Raw genomic sequence first — 21,880 nt, forward strand, 5'->3', positions numbered from 1 at the left:
CTTAACTGAAAGCAGGTAAATTGTGGGGTCCATATTAGGAAGAACTGCTTGGTGAAACATAAGTTACTCTATGCCAAGTATCACACAATAGAAGCGTTCATTTAAAGCTTCCAGAGGCCTTTAGATGACATTGGGTGTCACCCTTTCATTTTACAAATAAAAAAGCTAAGGCCCAGAAGTATGAGATCACTTGCCAAAAAAAAAAATCATTTATGTAGCAAAGATCAGAACTAGCATGTGAATACAGGTCCTTTGACTCAGAATCAGTGGGTTTATCACTATACTCTAGTACCTCCCCCAAACCTCCAATCCTCTATTTCTTGAGAATCTTCCTTTGGTGTCTGCCATCTAGCATAAATCACGCTGGAGCTCAGTGTCTGGAGAGTTAGTTATTTTGACTTGGGTTTGGAGGCAGAGAAAGTTACTAGTATAATGTTACTTGCTGAATCTAATAGCCTTTTCTCAGTCCTCATCCTTCTTGACCTCTCTGCAGCCTTTGACACTGGTGATCACCCTCTTCTCCTCTCAAAGGTTTTCCTCTGTCCTCTCTAGGTTTTTTTTACCTTGCTATCTGACCTATTCTTCTCAGCTTTCTTTGACGACTCTTCATCCAGGTCAGTGATGGTGATGATGGCTTTGTGCTGGGCTCTTTTCTCCCTCTCTACTATTTTGTGTTACTACAGACAAACTGAAGCCTGGGAAAGACCTTAGCTTAAAAAAGCTAACATCTTTTTTTTTTTTTAGTGAGGCAATTGGGGTTAAGTGACTTGCCCAAGGTCACACAGCTAGTAAGTGTTAAGTGTCTGAGGCCAGATTTGAACTCAGGCACTCCTGACTCCAGGGCCGGTGCTCTATCCACTGCGCCACCTAGCTGCCCCCCAAAAGCTAACATCTTCCACTGCATCTAGGGCCATTTCTAGTTGTCCTGATCTATATCTTGCCACTGGACCCAGATGGCTCTAGAGGAGAGAACTAGGCTGGTAACTTTACACAGCTCTGAGTCACTTAAATCCAATTCACTTGTAAGTCAAGACATAACTGAACTGATGTCATTGGTCATCTTTGAGAATTGTGAGGAAATGGGGATTGGTCTCCTCTCAATCTGGACCTGTTTGAGGAAAAAGGTCTGCTTCTCCCCCCCACCCCCCCCACCCCCTGTAGCAAACAAAATCACATGATTCAGGGAAACCCTAGGCTGGACACAATTAGATCTGCTCCTGAGCTGTGTCCATATAAGGGAGGAATTGAAGAATTGTCCCTGTATCACCTCCCACACTGGCTAAGAAATACTGCGTTCTGATTAGCTAGTTCTCCCTTGTAGATTGTAACCCTTGAGTCATCGGAATAATGGCGAAAAAGGGGAGGGGCTATTGGCATTAGGGGCTAGGAGATAAAAGGCCTGAGAGCCTCCATTTTGGTGGTCACTCCACAAGAGGACAAGGGGTGGCTCGTTCTCGCAAGAATGACAATAAATGAGCCTTTGTGAGTTCCAGAAGTTATTGAAGTGATTTTTCTCACAAGAATGAAGGACAAACAACAACAACAACAAACTACTTGGTGATCTCATCAGTTCCCATGGATTCAATTATCATCTCTATGAAGATTACTACTTGTCTTTCCTGAGCAGTCACACATCACTAAATGCCTACCAAACATTTCAAACTGGCCATTGTACAGGCATCGCAAATTCAACACGTTCAAAATAAAACTCATTCTATTTCTCAACCCTTTTCTGAACTACCCCATTTTTGTCAAGAGCATCACCTTCCTCCCAATCATCTTGGTTCACAACCTAGGAGCTATCCTGGATTTCTTACTATCATTCATTCTCCTCATCAAATCAGCTTCCAAATCTTGACAATTCTGTTTCCACAACATCACTTAGTATTGATTCATACAGAGTTCAGGACTATTCAAGAGAAGTGAGCAGAAAGGGGAGAACAATTTCTACAAAAACAATTTTGAAAGACTTAAGAAGTCATTTGAATGCAATGACCAACCAAAATTCCAGGGGAACAGTGATAAGGCATGTTATTCACTTCCAGACACAGAGGCGATGGGTTTAAGATGCAGAATAAGACATATTTTTAGATGTGGCCGATGTGGAAAATTGTATTGTTTAAGGAGGAACATCTCTTTAAAATGTTTTCTTGGGGCATCGAGGTGGCACAGTAGACAAAGCACCGGCCCTGGATTCAGGAGGACCAGAGTTCAAATCCAGCCTCAGACACTTGACACTTATTAGCTGTGTGACCCTGGGCAAGTCACTTAACCCTCATTGCCCTGCCCCCCCTCAATGTTGGTGTTAAAATGTTTTCTTTTTCCCCCAATAGGGGCTGCAGGAGGGGAAAAGAGAGAAGATAGAGAAGCCAAAAACAAAAAGGAAGAAAAGGAAAAGAAAGAAAATAGAGTCATTCAAGGGTTTAAGGGGGTGGGGGGCAGGCAAATACACAGAGAAGAACACAGAGAAGACCAGTACGAATCACATATGAGCAGGACAGTTTTGAAAGTTACATGTTAAATTGATTTTATTTTAAAAGAAAAACAAACAGTACAAAATAGAGATTTGCAGTTTCTTATACAATCTTCTTTCCTGTTCTACTATGTATATAGAAATGTCTATTTTACTTGGCATTTGTTAGGTCCAGAATTTTTTTAAAAATTAAAAGCAGTAGTGAGCCACTGAAGGTTCTCGAGCAGGGAATAGCACAGGCTTACTTTTGTTTTAGGAATATTAATTTGGCAGCTGTGTAGAGGATAGATTAGAGATGAGAGAGAATGGAAACAGGGAGAGCAATTAGGAGGTTATTACAGGAGTCTATGTAAGTGTTGAGGAAAGCCTTAACTAAGTAATAACGATGTGATTGGAGAGAAAGTGACAGATATGAGAGATGCTGAAGTAAAAATTGCAAAACTTGACAGTTGATTGTATTTGAAGCATGGGGAGGGGGCAGAGATAAGAGCTGAGGTGGGGTCTAATGTCACCTGGGTGACTGGGGGGAATGGTGGTTCCTCTCAACACAACTGGAAAGTATAGCAGACAATTCATGAGAAGCCACCCAGTACCTTTCGTGTGTCTGAGAATAAAAGACGTGGAAGTTTAGAACTTTGATACACTCTCGTTAACAAAGGTAGTATCAATCTCACTGGGTCTCTCTTTTGATTTTTCGGTCTCTTACCTTCACTTTTTTCCCATCCACCTCAAGAGAGCGCACAGTGAAGTCTACTCCAATTGTGTTTTGCTGTGTGTCTGTATAGAATCCAGATTTAAAGTGTTGCACCACACATGTCTTTCCCACATTCGAGTCCCCAATGAGGATGATCTTGAACAAATAGTCAAAGGTCTCTTCTGGAGCCCTGATGAAACTGGAAAACTGCATGGTTCTTAGGGCTCAAGGTGAGTTAAGGGAGACAAAAAGGAGAAATATAGATTATGGGATCCATTTAGATATTGAAACATGCTGTTGGAGGGGAGATGACCCTCCATAGTCTCATGATTATTATACATGTGATCTGATTTTAGGGATGCCTCTAAGACAAAGACTTTCCCTTCTGTGTCTAGCATAGGGCCACTGAATATATTCTGTGCCCTCTGTAGTTAACACCATTGACAAACTCTAGTTATAGTAAAATCAGCATAAACCAATTCCCACATACCAGAGTAAATCAATTTCTATAATGAAGACAACAAATCATCCATGCCAGCAAACACCTGATTTGCAAGCAGGGATATCTAGAGGCCAAGGGCAACACCAGTTTGGAAAATAAAATGATATGTAAAATGTAAGAGAAGAGGATGATGGGAGGTTATGATCAGTAGTGCCTCTTAAAACAGTAAAAGCAGTGGAGAGAAAAACAATTTAAGGAAGCTGAATGACAACCAGCAAGACAAAAAACATCCCCAGGGTATTTAAGGATAAAATTGGAAGGACAATGAACAGATTTTTTTTTTAAAAGCCTTGTAAAGATTTCTATCATCAACTTTTGTCCATCAATGATAATGGAATTACAATATTTGGATTCTATCCCCACAGTTCCCATTGTGCTGTAGGAAGAAGTAGAAAGCCTGAAGGTAAACAAAGATGAGAAAAGCAGCTGGACCAAGTATACACAGAAGTCCATATGGGAAGAGATAATGAGTACATTGAGGAATAGATTTTCAAAGTCTTTGAAAAAGGGCAGATCACTAAAAGTTTGTTTATTATTACGCCTCCCTAAAGAAAACGAGAAAATATTAAACACCACCAGACTAATTTCTCATGTTTGAAAAAAATTCTTAAAAGAATCATCTATAAGCGATCGAGGGAGACAGAGACGGACGTTGAGAGAACGAGGAGGAGGAAGGAGAGAAAATGGCGTCCATGGACTATAGTACCTACAGTCAAGCTGCAGCCCAGCAGGGCTACAGTGCTTATGCAGCCCAGCCAGCTCAAGGATATGCACAGACCACCCAGGCATATGGGCAACAAAGTTATGGAACCTATGGACAACCTACTGATGTCAGCTATACACAGGCTCAAACAACTGCAACATACGGGCAGACTGCATATGCCACCTCTTATGGACAGCCTCCAACTGGTTATACTACACCAACTGCACCTCAAGCTTACAGTCAGCCTGTCCAAGGATATGGGACAGGGGCCTACGATACCACCACCGCTACAGTTACGACTACCCAGGCATCATATGCAGCCCAGTCTGCATATGGCACCCAGCCTGCTTACCCCACCTACGGTCAGCAGCCAGCAACTGCGGCGCCTGCAAGACCCCAGGATGGTAGCAAGCCCGCTGAGACTAGTCAGCCTCAATCTAGTACAGCAGGCTACAGCCAGCCCAGCCTAGGGTACGGACAGAGCAACTACAGTTACCCACAGGTGCCCGGCAGCTATCCCATGCAACCAGTCACCGCAACTCCGTCCTATCCTCCAACCAGCTATTCCTCTACCCAGCCGACTAGTTACGATCAGAGCAGTTACTCCCAGCAGAATACCTATGGGCAGCAGAGCAGCTATGGACAGCAGAGTAGCTATGGTCAACAGAGCAGCTATGGGCAGCAGCCCCCCACTAGTTATCCCCCCCAAACTGGATCCTACAGCCAGGCTCCAAGTCAATATAGCCAACAGAGCAGCAGCTACGGGCAGCAGAGTGCGTTCCGGCAGGACCATCCCAGTAGCATGGGTGTATATGGGCAGGAGTCTGGAGGCTTTTCCGGACCTGGAGAAAAACCGGAGCATGAGTGGCCCTGATAACCGGGGCAGGGGAAGAGGGGGATTTGATCGTGGAGGCATGAGCAGAGGTGGGCGGGGAGGAGGAGGAGGAGGACGCGGTGGAATGGGGTAAGAGCAAACCTTTTCTCCTTTTACCTAATTGTGTTTCATCCATAGGATTTTCAGTGGAAAGAAGGGACTGAAAGATATAAGAAAAAATTAAATCTACATTTCCATGGAAAAAAAAAAAAAAAGAATCATCTATAAATAGATTGAGGGAAGCTTGATGAAGGTATAAGAAAGGGAATAGGCAAACTGGTTTTGTTCTGTTTTTAGTGGGGCAATGAGGGTTAAGTGACTTGCCCAGGGTCACACAGCTAGTAAGTGTCAAGTGTCTGAGGTCAAATTTGAATCCAGGTCCTCCTGACTCCAGGGCCAGTGCTTTATCCACTGCACCACCTAGCTGCCCCTTGGGAATAGGCAAACTTACAAATATATATAACTGCAATTCACATTTTTAACAATCACAAAACTGACTAACAGGTATTGAGAGTACAAGATCCCACTGTGCTTATTATTTGTTCACTATAAAAAGGTTGATTTCACAGTGGTTCCACACTTAACCAAATGGTTGGTTGATTTAGGGAATGTAGGTTATTCCTTGGGAACTGGAATCTACATCCAGTCTTTCAATAACTTATGCATCCTGATTTCTTCCAACCTCTCCATTGATGCAAAAGAGAGCTGGCTTTAGATGACTCAGGTTGGGCAAGATAGAGTGAAAGGTCATTCAGTAAGGGTCATTGGGAGAAGAGATGACTGGTAGTGGTAGGTGATGTTTGTTTAAGGGCTACAGAGGCAGCAGTTTGTTAACCTGATAAGAACAATTAAGAGGTCTGTTGTCTTCCTGTGGCATGGATTTAATGGAGAACCCCCAAATCTTTTCAAAACTGATGACTATCATAATACAAGGGACAACAAAATTGGATGATAAATTGGAAGCTTTGCACTTAGGTTTAAAAATTTAAATTTATACGTACAAGATGGGGGAAATATGAACAGATAGTAGTTACCTGAAAAAAAGATTTATAAGTCTGAATGAACAGTAAATTCAACGAATCAGTAGCGACAAGGTATCCAAGAAAGTTAAGGCAACTTTCAACTTCAACAAGCATTTAAAAATTTTTTTAATTTTTTTTTCGAGGCAATGAGGGTTAAGTGACTTGCCCAGGGTCACACATCTAGTAAGTGTCAAGTGTCTGAGGTCGAATTTGAACTCAAGTCCTCCTGAATCCAGGGCCAGTGCTTTATGAACTGCACCACCTAGCTGCCCCTCAACAAGCATTTATTAAACACCAACTATGTGACAGTTGCCTAGGTCACAAATACAAATTCAGTCATTGCTTTTATGGGCATCTATTAGGAATTTGAAATCCAAGTTGAATTCCCTGAATTTCTACTTTTAGAAGCTCCAATTAAAATGCTGCCTTTTCTTCCTTCCTTCCTTTCTTTCTTTTAGGTTATATATTACTATCATGTTAAACATATTTCCACACTAATTAGAACAAAAGGAAAAAAGTGCAAGAAAGAATAAACAAGAACAATGACAAAAAAAGCAACAACAAAGGTGAAGATAGTAAGCTTCAGTTTGCATTTTACATAGTTCTTTTTCTGAATGTGGAGAGCATTTTCCACCATAAGTCTTTTGGCATTGTCTTGGATCACTGTATTGCTGAGAAGAGTTAAGTCTATCACAGTTGATCATCACAAAATGTTGTTGATACTGTGTACAATGTTCTCTTCTGCCTTTTCTTTCAAGCCTTCCCTAATTCCCTCACTTGCTAATAAAGTCCCCACACAGACTGCACATGATGCTTTGTCTTGTAATTCTCTAATGAGCAAAGGCATGAAATATTGTGCAGTATAAGAGAACTAGGAAGACCTGGGTTCAAGTCCTACTTCTGACATATAGTCAGTTTGACCCTGTGCAAATCACTTAATCTCTTGATTCTCTAGGCAATACATTTAATCTGTAAATTGCAAAGCAGACTGCTTGGCACAGAAACTTCCTTACCAGCAGGTCCCCTAACCCAGCAAAATCATAGTTCCTCATCCCTTCCTATTGTAGGTTATAGCTTTCTTAGAGTCTTAACCCCCTACCAGATTGAGATCTTCGAGAAAAAAGATTGTATCTTATCTAAAATTCTTATCACCCCAGCAGCTAGTACTTGATAAATATTTGTGCCATTTAATGAGGTAACCCTTCACATCTCTTTTCAGGAAGGTCTGAAATCAACCTAACACTCCTTTTTACCTACAGCTAAACCATCCTTCTAAAAGATAAGCCATATAATCCATCCACCTTTTCCTTTTCTCCATTTAAAAGCCAAAGAATCACTTCCGCCCTTCTGCCACTGGAACATGAACCGAAACCTAGGGTTTCCAACAAACCTCTCTCACCTTCCTCCACCAAGAAAAAAAAAAAAACCAAAACCCCCAACACCCCCGCCCCAAACCCGTCAACTCTCACCCAGCAAGCAATGTAATTGTCTACCCCTACCTCTACTTCCTTCTCCTCCATTCTATCTTCTGCCTCCTTCATTTTCTGGGTCACCTGTTGCTTACCTGTTTTTTCTCACCTGTGCCAGCAGGTAATGATTTTTCTTTTGTTTTCTTTCCTAGCTCTTAGTCCCCCCCTTCTACCTCCTGTCTCACTGCTTGGTGGGAACTGTAGTTCTGTCCCCCAGGTGTTAGGTTTGGCGGCTACAGAAAGTGAAAGGAAAACTCAATCCCCTCCCTCCCAACCAACCCCCCCTCCCCTCTAGCCTGGAGCCAAATCCTAAATTGGCCAGACAATGCTGAGTGACAGCAGCTTTCCCACTAAACACTTCTTTGTCCACTGTGTGAAAACTGGAGACAAAAAAAAAATAGCCAATAACTCTCCCCAGAACCTACAAAGCTGCCACTTGTTTCTTTCCTTCTTTCCATCAATGTTTCCCACCCGTCCTTTTTTAGTGACAGTGGGAAATAATCAACATAGGCACTAGATATTGAGATGTCTGTGGGAAGGTTTTAAGTGATTGGGTCAGATTTGTAAAGACAAAATTATATGGGAGGATTAATTGAGGAAGAGGAGTGGATGTCAGGAAAAAATGAACACCTGAGCTGAGCTGAGCTGAGCTGGCAAAGGGTTTATTTGTCTGGAGGGGAGGGTTGGTCCTCCCCACCCTGAAAAAGCTGGCAAGGGGAGAACTGAACAATTCCTGCTTCACTTCTTTTTTTTTTTTTTTAGTGAGGCAATTGGGGTTAAGTGACTTGCCCAGGGTCACACAGCTAGTAAGTGTTAAGTGTCTGAGGCCGGGTTTGAACTCAGGTACTCCTGACTCCAGGGCCAGTGCTCTATCCACTCTGCCACCTAGCTGCCCCCTACTTCACTTCTAAATAACCACAAGGAAGGAGACAAGGTTAATTATCCAGGGACCATTAGGAGCTCAGAATTGATTAATTCATCATGGTGGATGCTGGCTTTGGGGGAAGTTGATTATTTTTTTTAAATATTCTATAATCTGGGTTGGATTCTACTTTAGGCTTCACAAAGGCTGGAGGGCTAGGTCCACCTTTTCTGTGGGGGTAACAAGAATATGGATACACCTACTAAACAAACAAGTATATGTAAGAGAGGTCCTGTGGTGCACTAAATAGAATGCTGGTTTTGGAATCAGCCAAGACCTGGTTTCAAGGTCTGCCTCTAACACATACTAGTCCCATTACCATGTACAAACCACAACATTTCAGTATCCTCAGATCAGAGAGTTCTCTGAGCTGAAGAAAGAAAGAAGAAAAGAAGGAAGGAAGAAGGGAGGGAGGAAAGAAGTGACATGGGGCTTGGGATATATCGAGGAATTAAGGGACTATTAAAGTTTAAATTGGCCAACTAGATATCAGGAGGAACACACCTAAGAAGTAGGGGGAGATTGAATTCTATATCAGGAAAGTCAGTTAGGCACAGCTATTACCTGAGCTAGGAGATAGATAACACCAATAGTCAGAACTATCATTACAAAAGAAAAATCTCCCTGACTCTCATGAATCTCTCCCCACCCCATCCCCAAAAAGAATTTTCTATTGTCAAGTGGTCATCCTATCTATCTTCTATAAAAGCTTTGGCCTCCCTTCCATTCTGGGAGAAAGATGTCTCTAAGTCATCTCTTCCCCTTGAGGCAGTCTTCCATTTCCCTCTTGGTCACTTTCTCCAGCACCCAAATAAAAGACCATTTTATTCTTTTTTTTTTTTAGTGAGGCAATTGGGGTTAAGTGACTTGTCCAGGGTCACACAGCTAGTAAGTGTTAAGTGTCTGAGGCTGGATTTGAACTCAGGTACTCCTGACTCCAGGGCTGGTGCTCTACCCAAGACCATTTTATTCTAATTGGACTGTGTGCTGAGATTCGGAATTCTTTACAGAGGTATACCTAAGAACCCCCATCACCTGTTTTCCCATGACAGAAGGAAGGAAGGAAAGTGAAAATACAGTAAAAAAAAAATAGGCTTATTCTGGGGGTGATTACTCACTTGATACAAGGATTCACATGGGGATTCCTTCAAATGGCAAACATCACTGACCATATAACATAGGATTTGTCTTTTTTTATTATTATTATTTTTTAGTGAGGCAATTGGGGTTAAGTGACTTGCCCAGGGTCACACAGCTAGTAAGTGTTAAGTGTCTGAGGCCGGATTTGAACCCAGGTACTCCTGACTCCAGGGCCAGTGCTCTATCCACTGCGCTACCTAGCTGCCCAGGATTTGTCTTTTTAAAATAATTTATGTATAATTTTCCAGGGATGTGTCTCTTGTATAAAGGTTTTTACACGGGGTGCCAAGTTGGAGCAAATTCTGCTAAAAGCACTTGCAGTTTTTCAGCATCTATTTATTAAGAACTGAGACAGGACCTGGATTTCATTTGGAATAGGGCACTCCCAGGTGAGGAAATTTCTTCTCCCAAGGTAGATTAGTACCTCCCCTGTAACTGATAGTCTTAGAGAAATATCCTCAGCACTTAGAGGTTAAATGACTTGTCCAATGTCACTACTTAATAAGAAAGTAAGAATATGGGACCCTACTTGTGAGTAGGAGTGTCTGAAACTCCCAAATGAGGAAACACTTAACAATGCAGATCGGCATCTTCTCTACAATTAACCCTGAGAAGTGACTTGTGCAGAGTCACACAAGCAGCATGTGTCAAATAGGACTTGAATGGAGGTATTACTGGCTGGGAGGCTGGTTTTCTAACCACTAATCCCTGCTTTCTTCTTTCAGACAAGAATAATTAGCTATAATAGGAAGCTACCAAGGGGCAGCTCCCTATGCACTCCCCAGCAGCAACTGCCTGGCCTATTCTAGTGCTTGGCGGGGAGGGGAGGGGGCTTCCTTAGTTATAGCTCTGCTCAAGGGTACTACTGATTTGAGATTTTATCTGTTTTGGTGGAGGAAGAGGAAGAGGAGGATGCCAAAAACAATGTAGAACTGGAGTCTTTGATTTATTCCTCAAATATATTGTGGTATGACTATTTAAGTTGGGGAGTTGAGGTAGAAGAAAGATATTAACATTTTTCATTGTGCTGGGCTTCCATGATTTTTTCTTTCTTTCTTTCTTTCCTTTTTTTTTTTTTTGAGGCAATTGGGTTAAGCGACTTGCCTAGGGTCACACAGTTAGTAAATGTCAAGTGTCTGAGGCTGGATTTGAACTCAGGACTCCCTGAATCCAGGGCTGGTGCTCTATCCACTGCGCCACCTAGCTGCCACTTCCATGACTTTTATGAAGCTTTTTCCTACATCATCTCACTTGTTCTTCCCAAATGTAAGGTAGGAAGGTCAGGAATTATTGTCTCCATTTTGCAGTTGAATAAATTGAGATCCACAGACTTCCCTGAATTTACAGGGATAGTAAATTGCTGAGCTTGAGGTAGGACCAAGTCTTTGGACTTTTAAGAAAGTGCTGAGGCAGCTAGGTGGTGCAGTGGAAAAGGAAAAGGCACAGGCCCTTGGATTCAGGAGGACCTGAGTTCCAATTTGATCTCAGACACTTGACACTTACTACCTGTGTGACCCTGGGCAAATCACTTAACCCTCATTGCCCTGAAAAAAAAAAAGAAAGAAAGAAAAAAGTGCTCTTTCCAGTTTAGGTTGCCTCTTGTTAATTATGTTCATCCTCCATTGGAAAGTAAAAATTCCCTTTCAGGACACAGCCTTGATCTACACCCCATTCCCTTTTCTTCTTAGTTCTTTAGGTCCCTGAAATTGTGAGAAACACTTGGGAGTCATTGTCAGGGATATTTGAGGAGTTTGTACTACTGTAGGATAAAGGCTTAGAGGTTAAAAACCTATGCTTTTATTTTTTGGTTATTGCATTTGGTTTTTTTCTTTAAAATTATATATATATATATATGTACATATATATGTGTATGTATGTATTTAACAATTCCATATCCAAAATAAACAAACAAACAAATACATAAATAAATTAAATATGCTTTAATCTGCATTCTGAAGGTATCAGCTTTCTATCTACAGGTGGATAGTATGCTTCATTATGAGTTCATTGGAACTGTGAAAACTCAAGCTTTTAAAACAGTGACTCCACATATCCCAAAGTTGGAAGAGTTACAGGAAATCAATGTAGTGAGGGGGAAGGGTGAAAACATGATTCTATTAGGCTGATCTAAATTTGGCCACCATCTCATAGGAATCATAGCATCATAGATTGTTAGACCTGGACAGGATCTTAGAGATGATCCAGTTCCATCCTCTTTTCATTTTGTTTTTGTCCTACAACACAGTGAGATGATTTTAGCTATTAATGGGATAGCTGTGGAAGAAGCAATGGTCTTGGAGTCAGAATTTGGCTTCAAGCCCCAGTACTTGGACAAGTCTCTTAACTGCTTGATCCTCAGTTCCCTTACCTATAAAATGGGCTTAATAAGGATTGCACTACCCACCTCACTGCTATATAAATGTGGGCTATTATTATAACTATGACTCAGGAAAGGAAAGGAGTCTCTCCCTTGAGAGCTACTTAGATTTTAATGTAGTGTTTTAGTGAGTAAATCTTTCTGCCATTGCTTAGGCTTTTTTTTTTTAATAATGAGAGAAATAGATCATAGGACCTAAAGAGGTGATTATAATCCTTAAATGGGGGGTGGGGTGGAGGATAACTGCCACAAAGCCATTTGCTCTATGAAAGGGTGGGATGGTAAATAATGAGAGGACAGCATATTAATTTTTTAAGATTATGAATTTAGCAAGTACGAACAGAAAAGACTGTGTATGAAATAAATTCTTTTACATATGATTTGTACATTAATTTTTAAAAACAAGGACAAGAACTGGGGGAAGGGAGGAAAGGGAAAGCTTTTTTTTTCCTATTTAATTATTCATGAACAATTCCTTCCAGACAAGATCAACAAAGCCTTGTTACCATAGGGACACATCTATCTCCTAAGCTGTGAATAGTGATCAGTTTTGCAACACTTTGCTACATTTTCCCAGATGGTATTTCTTTTCCATTTTTTTGCAAGGGGTGGGATGTGTAAGGGCGGATGATGATTTGTTCTCTAAGTCTCTATTCCTTGGGTAATATTCCCTTACAACTATGACAATTCTCTCTCTCCCTCAACACCCATACTTTCAGGTGAACCCATACTGAAAACATCTGTTTGGTTTGTTGGTTTGTTTTTTTGCCAGTCACTACATTACTAATTGAAACAGAATCAAAGAATTTATAGCTGGAAAAGATCTTAAGAGATTCCAATCCTCTAATTTTAGAAATGTGGAATTACTTCTTGGAAGTAATTCTTGGAAGACACACAGTAAGTTCTCCACCGGTATGGTTTGGGGCAAGTCATTTTCCTTCCCCAGAATTAGTTTTTCTTGTCTATATACTGACTTCCAGTTCTAAAAACTCTGCAAGACATGCCGCCGCCCCCCCCCCCATCACTAAATCATGTATACTCTTTGTGGGGTTTTTTGTTGTTATTTTGTTTGTTTTTTGGTGGGGTAATGAGGGTTAAGTGACTTGCCCAGGGTCACACAGCTAGTAAGTGTCAAGTGTCTGAGGTCAGATTTGAATTCAGGTCCTCCTGAATCTAGGGCTGGTGCCACCTAGCTGCCCTGTGTATATTCTTTGAATCAGCAATACCTTTACTAGGTCCATACCCCAAAGAAAGAGGAAAAGAGCCTAATTGTACAAAAATATTTATACAATCTTTTTTTTTTTTGTAGTGGCAAAGAACTGAAAACTAAAGAGGTGTCCATCAATTGGGAAAACGCGGAACACAAATTATGGCATATGAATGCATGTAATGGAATATAGCTGCATAGATTCAGAGAAACCTGGGAAGACTTGTAGGAACTTCTGCAAAGTGAAGTGCACAGAGGCAGAAAAAAATTATACAAATAACAACAGCAAAGTAAAAACAACTTTAAATGAGTTAATTAATTACACAGACCAACCCAATGATCAATCACTATTCATTTATTTTTATTTAAAAAAAATTTTTTTTAGTGAGGCAATTGGGGTTAAGTGACTTGCCCAGGGTCACACAGCTAGTAAGTGTTAAGTGTCTGAGGCTGGATTTGAACTCAGGTACTCCTGACTCCAGGGCCGGTGCTCTATCCACTGTGCCACCTAGCTGCCCCAATCAATCTCTATTGATGATGAACTATGCCATGTTCCTCCTGAAAGAGAATTGGATTCCAGGCATAGAATGACTCATACATTTTTGGACATGGATAATGTGATAATTTGTTTTGCTAAGTGGCTGAGCCTGGAGTCTGGAAGATCTAAGTTTAAATCTAGCCTCAGAAACTTAGTAGTTGTGTAACCCTAGCTAAGTCATTTAACCTTTGCCTCGGTTTACTCATCTGTAAAATAGAGTAATACCACCACCTATAACCCAGGTTTCTTGTGAGGATCAAATGAGATCATATTTGTAAAGAACTTTGTGGACCTTATTGTTGTTATTGTTTGTCTTTCTTTCTTAAAGAGCACCATGACATGGGGTGATGTCATAACTTAAAATGAATTGGATTTAAGTGAGGGAAGGCTTTGCAAGGTCACCAACCTCACTCTCTCCTCCAGAACCATCTGGGTCCAGTGACAAGATATACATCAGAACGACTGGAGATGGCCCTGGATGTTTAAGGCAATTGTGGTTAAATGACTTGCTCAGGGTCACAAGTGTTTGAGATGAAATTTGAACTCAGGTCCTCCCAATTTCAGGGCCAGTGCTCGATCCACTGTTCCACCTAGCTGCTGTGAACCTTAAGGCTCTATATAAAAAAGTGAAACATAACATTATAAAAAAAAACAACTATAACATCTTTGGGCATGGGTAATATGAAGATTTGTCTTGCTTTGACTATGCATAATTTGTTGCAAAGGTTTTGTTTTGCTTTTAAATTGCGGGAAGCAGAAAAAAAAAGACCTACCTGTTCACTGAAAACCTTTTTTAAAAGAAAAAAAGGTACGTGTCCTTGAGGTGCAGGTGAGACAGATGAGGGCGGGACTACAACTCCCAGAATGCACCACGGAAACCAAGCCGAGAGCCAGGGGCTCTTTGCTCGGTCTCGGAAAGGCCCACCCGTCACGTGACCGTCCGGAAACTCGGGTGACTGAGGTGAGGTGGCGGAGCTGAGCGCTGGGCGGCCGGGAGGAGCGATGCGGGGGCAGCGGCGGCGGCAGCGGCAGCACCAGCACCAGCTGTTAACTATGGGTGTTGGGTAAGAGGGCCCGAGCGGGTGGCGATGGCTAGGCGCGGCTCGGCGTCGCGGGGGAGGGATGCAGCTCGGCTGCACGGAGGGGACGAGGGGATGCCCTGAGAACCGCGGCCGGGCTGGCGGCCCCCCGTGGTGAGCTCGCGCCCCTTCTCCATTCCCGGGCTCACGAGCCCCTTCCTGTAGCGGGGACGCGGTCCGTGCTGGGGCTGAGCCCTGCTCGCGGGGATCGCTGACTGGGCCGAGCCAGGGGCGTGGGGGAAGGCGGGGCGCAGGGACTGGCAGAATGGGGGTGGGCCCGGGGGCTGGCAGGGTGGGGACGAGAAAGACCGAGCTGGCTGCGAGGAAGGTGGGAAGGGTCGGGGGCGCGGAGGGCTGGAAGGATGGGAGGCTGGCAGAGTAGGGGTGGGTCCGAGGGCTGGTGGGCTGGGGACGAGTAAGAAGCGGTGGCAACGAGGATCGTAGACCGGGTCGGGAGGTGCGGGGTTTGGGGGCCCGGCGCGGGGGGTGTGGGGGCTGGCAGGGTGATGACGAAAAGGACCCTGTGGCGTAGAGGACAGTGGCCTGGGCAGGGGGACTCGGGGGTTGGAAGGCTGGATCTCGGCGAGAAAGACCTGGGCCCACTCAGACGGGGAAGGGGTGGGGCTGGGATGCATCCCGCAACTGCCCCAAGTAACCTACCTCCCCTGCCCCTAGCTAAGAATTGACTCCAAACAATAGAGAGGGAGGGTTTAGGTTTAGGTTTGTTACTGGGTCTCCGATTTAGCAAAAGAAAGGGGAAAAGTTGTAAAGGATGATGATGCTCTTTCGGGTAGGATGGGAAGGTTTCAAGAGTGGTGGGCTGCTTTTTGGTGGTAGGATATAAAATTACAATGATGAGGATAAACGTGTATCCTGATGAGATGCTAGGCTGTGCTGTTCATTTGGAGTCAGACTTGAGTTCAAAATCTGCCTCAGATAACTTCAAGTGAGTTAACCTCTGTCGCCTTTACTTTCGTCATCTGTCAAATGGAGAAAACAGTAATAACTACTTTCCAGGGTTGTGGTGAGGACAAAGATGATATGACATGCTCAGCTCTTTGCAAATCTGAAAGCATTGTATACATATTAGCCTAACAAGGATTTCCCTCACTACCCTGTGAGGTCATTAAGAAACATAAACAGTGGAAAAGTGCCCTGGTTTTGGAGTCTAATCCTAGCCGCGATACTATTAGTAGAATATTTGGTAGTTTAGAAGAGAATTTGGTCCTTCCATGTTCTCTTAACTCAAAGGCTATGGCTTCTGTTTCCTTATCTGTAAAATGGACTTGGATTAGATGACCTCTTGATCTTGGTTTGATGCCTCTTAAGAGCAGACTAGAACTAAGATTTGAACCCAAGTCTTTTGACCCCAGGTACTGGTATTCTGAATTGAGAACAGGGACTGGAACTAGAATCAGAAGACCTGAATTCAGGTTGGACTTAATTAGATGGACTTAGATCTCTAAGAGGTCCCTTTGAACTCTAAAATCATATGATCTCAAGCCAGATTTTGGCCTTCTTGGAGGATCTGCTATCTTACCATACCAACATCCACATACATTTAGGTGGCTTTAAGGGGTTCTTAGGTCTTTTAGGTAGGACATGACTCTTTCCTATATCACTTTTATGTTTTTTAAGGGAAAAGATGATAAAGAAAATTAAGTTTAAACATTAATTTCACTACAGACCAAAGGTTTACATAGTTCTGCATCTGTTAGGATATGGTTTTGTTCATTATTTGTAAATGTTCTAGTTTGTACGTGTGTGTATACATACATTTGAATGCACACACCCATATGTGTATGTGCACACACATGCGAATTCTCTGTGACTTAGAGTTTAGAAAGTTTCCATCTTAAGGGTTTTGGCATGCATTTAAACCAAATTGGGAGGAACAATCTGGTTTCTAGAACTCCAGATTGGATGGGGAAATTTTTAATTGATAAACTTCACATCTATTGTAATAAAAAGCTTGATCTAGGTAGAGTTATCCATTTGAAAAATGGCATGTTTGTATATCTACAATTTGCCAAGTTCTGAAGGTAGAGACCTTCAGTCTTTTCTCCCACTACTTCACAAACTACCCTCCTAGATTGGATCATCAGTAGCCTCCTTATTAATCTCTCCTGCCTATCCTCTCTCCCCTCTCAGATTTATCATTCACGCTATTGACATTTATTACCAAAGCACAGGTCTGACCAAGTCATTCCGTTGCTCAGGAAACTCCAGTGGCTAGCTCCCTTACTTCCAGGATAAAATATGAAATTCTGTTTGGTTCTTAAAACTGTTTCCAACCTGGCTCACAATCTGCCTTTCCAGGCTCATTTCAAGTTCTTCTTTGTGTACTTTTCCATTCCAGTCAGACTGGTTACTTTGTAACATTTTGTTCTGTGCCTTGGCTCAGGCTGACTCTCATCCCTGGAAAGCAGCCCCTCCTCACTGCTGCCTCTTAAAGGTAGTAGATAGAGCCTGGAGTCAGAAAGATTTGAATTCAGATTCAGCCTCTGACACTTACTAGCTCTGTGACCTTAGGTAAGTCACTTAACTTCTGTTTGCCTCAGTTTTTTCATCCGTAAAATGACAGCATCTCTTGAATACAGTCCTCTTTCTCTGACACTGCCACCACTCTAGTGTAGGTTCTTATTATCTCATGCTTGAATTACTGTACTAACCTGCTGGTGGGTCTGCCTGTTTAGAGTCTCTCTCTCCAATCCATTTTCCCTTTAACCAGCTAAAGTGATTTTTTTTTTGGTGAGGTAATTGGGGTTAAGTGACTTACCCAGGGTCACACAGCTAGTAAGTATTAGCTGTCTGAGGTCGGATTTGAACTCAGGTACTCCTGACTCCAGGGCCGGTGCTCTATCCACTGCGCCACCTAGCTGCCCCCTAAAGTGATTTTCTTTAAATGAAGGTCTGATCATGTTACAAACCCCTACCACCAACTCCCTAAATCATTAAACTCCAGTGGCTTCCTATTACCTCCAGGAACAAATACAAACTGCTGTGTTTGGCATTCATAACCTACCCCCCTCCTACCTTTCAAGTCTTTTTATACCTTACTCCATGGTACCTATTCTTCCTCCTGCTCATAGTTTCTTACAGCACAATAGTATTCCATTACATTCATATACCACAACTTGTTTTAGCCTTTCTCCAATTGATGGGCATTCCCTCGATTTCCAATTCTTTGCCACCACAAAGAGAGCTGCTATAAATATTTTTGTCCATGTGGGTTCTTTTCCCTCTTCTATGATCTCTTTGGGATACAGACCTAGCAGTGGTACCACTGTAAACCCACATTTCTTAGTTTTGTTCTGTGGGACTAATCCCTCTTCCATGTGACAGTTCTTCAGATACTTGAAGATAGCCCACATATCCCTCTCTGTCTTTCTCTTCACCCCCTCCCTGCCATCTCCTTCTCAGTCTCCCAAACCCTTTTCTTTTCTTTTTCTTTTTTCTTTTTTTTTTTTTTTTTTTGCGGGGCAATTGGGGTTAAGTGACTTACCCAGGGTCACACAGCTAGTGTCAAGTGTCTGAGGCCAGATTTGAATTCAGGTCCTTCTGAATCCAGGGCCCATGCTTTATCTACTGCACCACCTAACTGCCCCCTCCTTTTCTCTTTTTAAGGCTACACATCATCTGTGGATCCTTTGTATAATATGGCTTGATGTGACTTCCTGTTCTGTCATAAACTTTCTGAGTACCTTCCTCTGGAGGAGTTGGAGCTTTTTATTACCCTTTCTGGGAGACTGGGTGGCTCAGTGGATAGAACATTGGAACTGCAGTCAGGAAGATCTGAGTTCAAATCTGGACTGACACTTACTTGTGACCTGGGGCAAATTATTTAACCTCTGTTTGCCTTAATCCACTGGAGAAGGACATGGCAAACTACTCCAGTATCTTTGCCAAGAAAACCCCTGTGGACAGTGTGGTCCATGGGGTCATAAAGAGTCAGTCAGACTCGCCTGAACAACAGCAAACAACAGCATCACCCTCCCTAAAATATGTTCCTAGAGCAGAACTCAGGCATTTCATATGTGGTCCGAGGGGACCCAGTGTAGTGGGACTTCTCCTTTTGGAAAGGATGCCTTTGTTTGTGCTGCCTGATTACATTTGCTTTGGAGGCTTCCCTGGGACTCTGATTAAGCTTGCAGACCACTCCCTTCTTTGGCACAAAATCTGTTTAGCCCTTTCCTCCTGGCCTGATATTTATATAGTTCATTTTTTTCTTCCTGAATAATAAGTTTTTTATATCTGCACCTTTCGAATTTCCCAAATCCATGGTGGCATGGTAAGGTCCAGAGTCAATCTAAGCCACCCCGGCTGGTTCTTCTCCAGTGTCTCTTGGAGACCTGATTGTATTGCCAATTTTCATTCAGATCCACTGAGGAACTGATGATCCCACAGCTAGCTTTCCGTAGATTTTCCATCCCTTTCTTTTCTTCCTGTTCAGCTGATCAGGAGCCAGTTGGAGGTGATGCTGAGCAGCTTTCTGCCATAAGACTCTGACCTTGCTGCTGCTAGAACCAAGGTTGTGCTTTTTTCTGGCTGCTCTGCTGGGACTTCACCATATCTTCCCACAAGAATTTCAGAAGCAAGAGGTTCCTCAAAAAGCAGAAGCAAAATCATCCAATTCCTCAGTTAGTTTTTTTGAACGGAAGTATAGAATTTTACATTTCTCTCTATTAAGTGTAATCTTACTAGATTTGACCCATTTTCTACTTTGTAGAGATAGTTGTCATTTATGTATTGTGTTATTTTTTATCTCATTTACTCCTCACTACACTGAGATATTTACTATAGATATTAACATTTCCATTATACAAATGAATAAACTTCAGATATGTTAAGTGACTTAATATAAATATTGCCTGAGGCAAGATTCAAACCCAGGGGGTGGGTTGTTATTTTGTTACTTCTCTGTTATTCAGTTCAACTCTTCATGACCCTATTTAGGGTTTTCTTGGCAAAGATACTGGACTGGTTCACCATTCCCTTCTCCTGCTCATTTTACATATGAGGAAAGTGGGGTAAACAGGGTAAAATGACTTGCTCAGGGTCACATAACTAGAAAGTGTCTGAGGCCACATTTGAACTCAGGAAGATGAGTCCTCTTGGCTCCAGGTGCGGCACTCTAGCTCCCCGACTCCCATCCTATACCACACTGCTCTAGTGAGCTTTTAAAATTCTGACTGTTGTGCAATATACAGAATGGGCCAAAAGTCACAAAAGTGTTTCAATATTTAATAACTTTCATTTTTTGTTTTTAATTTACAATACCATGGCTTCATATACATATGGGAAATGAATTTACATTATGTGTGAAAAATTAAATCTTATAAATGGTAAAAAAAATAAATAAAAAATAATTTTTAAAAAGTTGTTAAAACATCATGACTTTTGGCCCACTCTGTATTTTCCCTCTCACTTTTCTCTTTGCATGTTTAACAAATATCCCATCTATGTTTTTCCCCAAATTATTTGGAAAACTTTTCAATAGCACAGGGACTAGGACCAATTCTTGGGTTCCTCTAGTAAGAATCTCTCTGTCCATTGACATCAGGCACTGTTTTTTAGGTTCAGTCTTTCAACCACTTCTGAATCCACCAAGCTATTCATCCATCTCATCTCCAAAGTTAACATGAAAGATCTTGTCACATTACCTTGATGAAATTGAAGTTTACTGTTTACAGCATTCTTCTGATCTACCAGCTACGTGAAACAAAGAAATTAAATTGGTCTAGTATGACCTGCTCTGGTTGGAAATGATGTGGGGGATGGGATTAATTGATCAGATTGATGGTGAGGTATCCCAAAGAATGACAAGACTCTGACTCCATTTCCCAAGTTTTATTGAAAGACTGATGACCACAGGGAGAGCACTATGGAGATAGATGTCTCAATTAGGGGGAAGAAGAATAGTTATATTCATAGAAAGAAAAGGTAGATTTTCTCCTCATTATCTTAATTTCCTTGTGGGAGGTTCGTGGGAGGTCCTATCCTAATGTACTTCCTGGAGTCCTAAGACAACCTCCAAGGTAGGAACCTTTTTCCTTGGTGTGTTTTTGGGGTTTACACGTCATAAGGTGAACCTAAAGACAAATATGGCCTTTTCTACGCGTGTTCCTAAAGACGTGCTTAAACTTGTCAGACCCAGAGGGTCTTTGTGTTTTGGGTATCTTTTTATTTTAGATCTGGTTTCTAGGTTTCCTGACATCTAGGAATATTAATGGCTATTAATGGTTAACGGTCCCTAGTTACCTTCGCTAAGCTTCTGTTGATAATATTGGTTGGTAGGGACTTGAACCCTCTTGGTTACAGTAAGAACACAAACCTTAGTTTCTCTGTTACCCCTTTTAGGTACTGTTGATAAGGACTCAAGACTCAGTTTATCTGTTTAACCCTTTTTAGCCTTCTCCATCAAAACTATGTTAGCTCTTAGTGATCACCTCTTCCCTTTTTGATGTTTATAAGCAATCCCTTTAATAATATGTTTTAGATTTTTTTTCTTGGAAGATCAGAACAATATTCATCCAGTTCTAGTCCTTTGGCATCTCTCCCATGCTTCCAAATTTATGATGTCTGCTCATCAAAATATTTTTTAAAAGAATGCCCTGAGTTTATAGCCTTTAAGGTTTTTATATATTTACTTGTTCACCTGTAACCAGGCAAAAACAAGTAAGGTAGAAGTTGTGAATTGAAACTTGAAAGATGCTATAATTCTTTGGTCTGAAAATTCCCTTGTTATGAGTCTTATAGTATATTTGACAATATCTGTATTTTGGTAATTTCTTCATTATCTTAGTAAGGAAATGACTAATAGGATTTTGATAGGTCATTATATAAACATGATATAAGCAAATTTATCTGCATACATTTT

The 21,880-nt window shown here is 41.9% G+C and overlaps 3 protein-coding genes across 5 annotated transcripts in view; 2 read left to right on the forward strand and 1 right to left on the reverse strand.

The window, feature by feature from the left end:
• The window catches only part of RAB19 (RAB19, member RAS oncogene family), a 30,840-nt gene extending 15,943 nt beyond the window's left edge, over positions 1-14,897 (reverse strand). The window contains exons 1-2 of the mRNA XM_043966301.1: positions 14,695-14,897; positions 3,180-3,391 (exon numbers count right to left, since the gene is read on the reverse strand). Coding sequence (XP_043822236.1) covers positions 3,180-3,380 — 201 coding nt within the window. The 5' untranslated portion in view covers positions 3,381-3,391; positions 14,695-14,897. The remainder of the gene's footprint in view (positions 1-3,179; positions 3,392-14,694) is intronic.
• On the forward strand, positions 4,300-5,310 carry LOC122728119 (RNA-binding protein EWS-like). Its single transcript, XM_043966300.1, has one exon. It carries the CDS (start codon positions 4,353-4,355, stop codon positions 5,244-5,246), a length of 894 nt encoding a protein of 297 aa, XP_043822235.1. The 5' UTR covers positions 4,300-4,352; the 3' UTR covers positions 5,247-5,310.
• SLC37A3 (solute carrier family 37 member 3) overlaps positions 14,848-21,880 on the forward strand; it is a 53,865-nt gene continuing 46,832 nt past the window's right edge. Inside the window, exon 1 of one of the 3 annotated variants that reach the window (XM_043966298.1) lies at positions 14,848-14,985. The gene's annotated coding sequence lies outside the window, so the exon portion shown is untranslated. Of the gene's footprint in view, positions 14,986-15,033; positions 15,115-15,286; positions 15,329-21,880 lie in introns of those variants that run through there. The other 2 variants (XM_043966297.1, XM_043966299.1) reach the window with 2 other exon arrangements.

This window comes from Dromiciops gliroides, chromosome 5, assembly GCF_019393635.1.
Source record: "Dromiciops gliroides isolate mDroGli1 chromosome 5, mDroGli1.pri, whole genome shotgun sequence".
NCBI lineage: Eukaryota > Metazoa > Chordata > Mammalia > Microbiotheria > Microbiotheriidae > Dromiciops > Dromiciops gliroides.

Coding starts and splice junctions, on each gene's coding strand:
- LOC122728119 (XM_043966300.1), top strand. CDS start 4,353: ATGGCGTCCATGGACTATAGTACCTACAGTCAAGCTGCAGCCCAGCAG.